Raw genomic sequence first — 5,734 nt, 5'->3', positions numbered from 1 at the left:
CCCCTCAGTGCACAAATTTTTGTGCACCGGGCCTCTACTATATAATAAAAGCCTAATATGCAAATTGACCAAACAGCAGAATGATCTGTCACTATGACGCTCGCTAATCACCAGGGGGCAGACATTCAACGCAGGAGCTGCCCCCAACCGGCAGGCCCCAGGCACTTGCAGCAGGGGGCAGGTGCAGCGGGGGGGGCCCCGATCACTCCGCTAGTCACCCCACAGAGAGAGGCAGAGCTGGTGAGTGGGTAGCACTAGGCCAGCCAAGGCGGGTGCCAGCGGGGACCCACCAGTCACCCCACAGATCAACCCTGATCACCAGCCAGGCCTAGGGAGCTTACCCGTGCACGAATTTGGTGCACCAGGCCTCTAGTATACATTTATTTTTCCTGGCTGTTATTTCCATCATAACATTGAATAAAAGAAGGTAAACTATGAATCACTTTTGCATAGGTAACATTCATGAAATTTCAAAAAAAATACACTTTTATGAAATTATAGCATTAATAGATAGCATATATTTGCACATATGAGCAATGAAGATTTGCTTTTCCACACTCATATATGTAACCTTTTCTCTCTTTTTTTATAAAGACATGTAAGTTTTCTTCTCCCCGCAAATTTCAGTCATACAATACAGTGCCATTAATTATGCTCACCATTAGACCCTCAGACCTTATTCATCTTATAACTGAAAGTTTTTACCCCTTTACCAGCCTCTCCTTATTGCCCTATACCCACCCTCAATCCCTCAAGACCAGTATTCAAATATTATTCTGAAAATGACCTTTATTCCATTTTTTCAGGCACAAATCTTTGTTTTGATTATTAACATAATTTTCCCTTATCAGAATCCTTAAATGCACTGGAAGACCAAGATTTAGATGCGCTCATGGCAGATCTGGTAGCAGATATAAGTGAAGCTGAACAGAGGACAATCCAGGCACAGAAAGAGTCTTCTCAGGGTCCGTATCATCCGGCCCCTCCAGAAGTGTCACATTTCAGTGGCGCAGCCTCTCCTGGTTATGGAGCAAATGTCGTTGCCACTAGTATGAGCCAATATGAGGATGATTTACCGCCTCCACCAGCAGACCCCATGTTAGACCTGCCTCTGCCACCACCACCTCCTGAACCTCTGTCTCAGGTAAGTGCCTGGGGCAGAGATGGCAGGACCTCTGCTACCCATCATTTTTATTTTCTTCAAAGGGGGGGGTGACATAAGTTTGTACCCCAAAAGCCCTGAGATGGTAAGAAACAAGGATACTGAGTATGTTCATTGGAAAGGCAAAGTTCTCTAAAAATAAGACCCTTAGGTGTGTATAAAGAACATATTAAGGCCATAATCAGGAATTATAGTTTGGCTAAAATCTGTATTTATATGCAGCACTTCCTAATAATAATCAACTTTTGAGGGTGTTTTATTGACTTGGTATGAACTGTGGAACTGATTTATACATTTCTGTGTTGCTGGTGCTAGCCCAGCACATGAAGAATAGAAAGCATTCCTTACATATTTCTGAGTTGAACTAAATGGAATTTTGCTAAATTGGTCAGCCCTGTTCAGTAGGGCAAAGATATGTCTAAGAATCACTTGTAATGTTGTAGTTAGGGAAGGGTGTTATGGGCAGGCAGGTGATGAGTACTTGATATTAATACATTTGTAAATACTGGGTAAATAACTAGAGAGTTGATGTGGTCATTATTTAGGACGTCATCTTATAACATTTCTCTCATAAAAGTAAAAAAATATAACTTTTAAGATTTCTTAGAGTAAAGCACTTTCAAAATGTTTTAGCCCTGTCCAGTTGCTCAGTGGTTAGAGCGTCCACCTGGGGACCAAAGGGTCGCAGTTTGATTCCTGGTCAAGAGCACATACTTCAGTTGCAGATTCCAGCCCCACCCTGGTCAGGGCACATGCAGGAGGCAACCAATGTGTCTCTCACACTTCAGTGTTTCTATCCCTTTCTCTCCCTCTCTCTCTTTCTCCCCCTCCTCCCTCCCTTCCACACTCTCAAAATCAATGGAAACTCAGGTGAGGATTAAAATATATATTAGAGTAAGAATATCACTCAATTTCTTGTGACTTCCACATTTGTTGAACTGTGTGATGGTCAGTGTTCATAAATATGACCCTAGTAACCCTGAAAGTTCCTATAATGCCTTTAGAATGAACAAATATTAAATATAAATCAAATATTAAATCACATTCATTGCTATATTGTGTATTTATTGTAGAAAAATTATTTAAAAATTGGTGATCCATAGCCCGGCCCAGTGCCTCACTGGTTGAGCGTCAACCCAGGAACCAAGAGGTCACAGTTTAATTCCTGGTCAGGGCACATGCTCTGGTTGCAGCCTGATCCCCAGTAGCAGGGGTACAGGAGGCAGCCAGTCGATGATGTTTCTCTCTCATTGATGTTACTATCTCTATCCCTCGCCCTCTAAAAATCAATAAAAACATATTTATTTTTTAAATTGGTGATCCATATAAAGCAGAGGCTCTTTTTTTTCATTTCATAATATTTAACATAATATTCTGTATTTAACATAATATTCTGTAAGTTTAAGGTGTACAACACTATGATTTGAATCAGAGATTGTGAAATGATTTCACAATGAGATTAGTTAACACCTCCATCACTCTACATAGTTACCTTTTTTGTGTATATGTGGTGAGAACATTTAGATCTACTGTCTTAACAACTTTCAAGTATATAATACAGCATTTTTTACTGTAGCCACCATGCTGTACGTTAGATCCCCCAAACTTACCGTATAACTGGAAGTCTGTACCTTTTCAGCAACATCTCCCTATTTCCCTCATCTCCCATGCCCTGGCTCCCACCACTCTACTCTCTGTTTCTATGGTTAGATTCCACATTTAAGTGAGATCATACAGTATTTGTCTTTCTCTGTCTGACTTATCTCACTTAACATAATACCCCAAGATTCATCCACATTGTAATAAATGGCAGCATTTTCTTCTTTCTTGTGGATATGTTTTTTAGGATATGTTTTTTATTGATTTGAGGGGGGGGCGCACATAGATTGGTTGCCTCCTGTACACTTGGGGACAGGGATCAAACCCACAACCTAGGTATGTGCCCTGTTTAGAATTGAACCCAAAACCTTTGGTGTACCGATGACACTTCAACCAACTGAGCCACCCAGCTGGGGCTGAAACTGTATACCTATTAAATGATAATTCCCTATTCCCCCTTCCCTGAAGCCCCTAGCAACTACTATTCTACTTTCTATCTCTATGAATTTTTAAAAATATATATTTTATTGATTTTTTTACAGAGAGGAAGGGAGAGGTGTAGAGAGTTAGAAATATCGATGAGAGAGAAATATCAATCAGCTGCCTCCTGCACACCCCCTACTGGGAACATGCGCACAACCAAGGTACATGCCCTTGACCGAATCGAACCTGGGACCCTTCAGTCCACAGGCCAACGCTCTATCCACTGAGCCAAACCGGTTAGGGCATCTATCTCTATGAATTTAACTACTCTAAGTACCTCATATGAAAACAGTGCTGGAGATGGATGGTGGTGATGGTTGCACAAAATGTGAATATACTTAGTGCCACTGAAACTGTATACTTAAAATGGTTTGTTTTTTTTAAAAAGCATATAATTTTTGGAAGTGCTCAAATCCCTTGAGATACACCTGTAGACTCCTCAGGTTTTGGATCAAATATGTGAAGTTCTGCTAGCCTATATTTCTAGGCTGGAGATTTTTGTTATGGTTACTTAATTCTAAAAATCGATCATGTGAAATTTGGTGCCCTATAATATAGCCTTTTGCTAACATAAAGTAACTAAGACACTAGCAATGGCACAGGTGCTTACTTGCTGGTATTCTTTAATGCACTGGGTTGGATGTCATTTTACAGGAAGAAGAAGAAGCCCAGGCGAAGGCTGATAAAATTAAGCTGGCATTGGAAAAACTGAAAGAGGCCAAGGTCAAAAAGGTAAACTATGTATCACTTTTGCATGGGGAAGTTAAATTAATGGCATTTTATTACACTTCATTACTAAAAAATAAAATGCCAAGTGCTACTTTCCAAATAATTATAATTTTTTTAAATTTAAGGACACAGATAAATGATACAGGTACTCTTTCTATGACGTCAGCTAGCTCCTTCGTGATTGATAAAAAGGAGACTTATGTTAATATACATGTGGACGTTTTCAAGCCTCTCCACCCAGGGTTCCCTCACACTCAAGGGGCCTCTCTGGTTCTGCTCAGCTTTTAGCTAACAGCAGGGGGCGCCACCACCTGGGCCCACCTTCACTGGGTCAGAGCTCAGCTTCTGTTGGCCTTGTCTCCATCTCAGCATTTCTGAGATTGCTTTTGTGCATTTTTCATATTCCCTGAGGCAGCCTCCAGCCTCGCTGCCTGCCCTGGATGTCCAAGTTATTGCCCAGAAGTGCTCTGGTTTCAGAGACTGCTGAAGGTTTGAGAGACTGCCCCTAACCTTTCCCCCAATAAACCTGTAGTTTTACTGTGCATGTTTTTATAGAGCATAGGTTTTTCAGGAGTACATTCGTTGTATTATAACAGAAACACTTGTTAGAAGCATATACCTAACTAAAGTTAATCATGGTTAGTTGAGAAATAAAGAGAAAGATGAAACAGTTTTTTCTTATTTCAGTTTCTGAAGCACATACCATCTGATGCTTAAGAGCTTCTCACAATGAAATTAGTTGGGTGAATCATTGTTTTCACAGAAGGCATTGGACTTTATGTGCATGGTCCTTTGAATAAAAGTGTTCAATACATGTTTGATATTCAATAAATATTCCATGACTATCCCTGGATCCAGACTTTTTTTTTTAATTGATTGATTTTGAGAGAGAGAAAGAGAAAAAAAAACCACACACATCGATTTGTTGTTCTACTTACTCATGCATTCATTAGTTGATTCTTTTTTAAAAATACGTTTTTATTGATTTCAGAGAGAGGAGGGAGAAGAAGAGAGAAACAGAACCATCAATGATGAGAGAGAATCATTGTCATTTTTTAATTGACAATCTAAGGGAAAAGAGGTCAGTGCCCCTGACTAAGTAGTCAGGTATTGCATGTTTTAAAAATTCTTGTGGCACACTAGTTGAAAATTGATACTATATTGGATTAGAAAAGGGAAGCTTTTCATTCTTGAATCATTTTACCTATAGTGTATCACACAGTGTAGATATGAAAAGTACTTAGTTTGCTAAATAACACAACTGTGATTTAGCAGTGTTATGTGTTAGTATACATACTCTTCAGTTTGTAAATGAGATGGAAGCTGTGAAAAATAATAATTATGATTCCTTCTTGCTAAAAATTACCACCCTTCTCTTGGTTTTCTTTTTTTCTAAGTTTTATAATTAGGGGCATTCATAACTACATGTGGATTAAATTTAGTTTGCAATTTATGCAAAAAAATCTTTCATCATTGTCAAATTAGGTGATTTATTTTTTTTCTCTATATATAAAAATAAAACACCAGCATGTTTTATTTTCTCAAGATTTCCTAAGTAAGAATGAAATGTGGTCAAATATCATTAATTTTTCCATGAGGAAAATTAAGTCTTCTAAATCCCAGCATTGGCAATGTTTCCTAGGACATATAACTACTTTATGGCAGTGATTTTCAACTGGTGTGTCACAAGAACTCTTAAGACATGCAATACCTGACTATTTAGTCAGGGGCACTGACCTCTTTTCCCTTAGATTGTCAAAT

At 39.0% G+C, this 5,734-nt stretch overlaps 1 protein-coding gene across 1 annotated transcript in view; it reads left to right on the top strand.

Annotated features, from left to right (window-relative positions):
* The window catches only part of APBB1IP (amyloid beta (A4) precursor protein-binding, family B, member 1 interacting protein), a 125,079-nt gene that overhangs the window by 68,136 nt on the left and 51,209 nt on the right, over window positions 1–5,734 (top strand). Inside the window, exons 4-5 of the mRNA XM_005856975.2 lie at window positions 852–1,144; window positions 3,899–3,976. Of these exons, the coding sequence (XP_005857037.1) occupies window positions 852–1,144; window positions 3,899–3,976 (371 nt within the window). The remainder of the gene's footprint in view (window positions 1–851; window positions 1,145–3,898; window positions 3,977–5,734) is intronic.

This window comes from Myotis brandtii, unplaced genomic scaffold (assembly GCF_000412655.1).
Source record: "Myotis brandtii unplaced genomic scaffold, ASM41265v1 scaffold1058, whole genome shotgun sequence".
NCBI lineage: Eukaryota > Metazoa > Chordata > Mammalia > Chiroptera > Vespertilionidae > Myotis > Myotis brandtii.
Note: the sequence above shows the minus strand (reverse complement) of the source record. Positions and strands in the feature narration are given on the sequence as shown.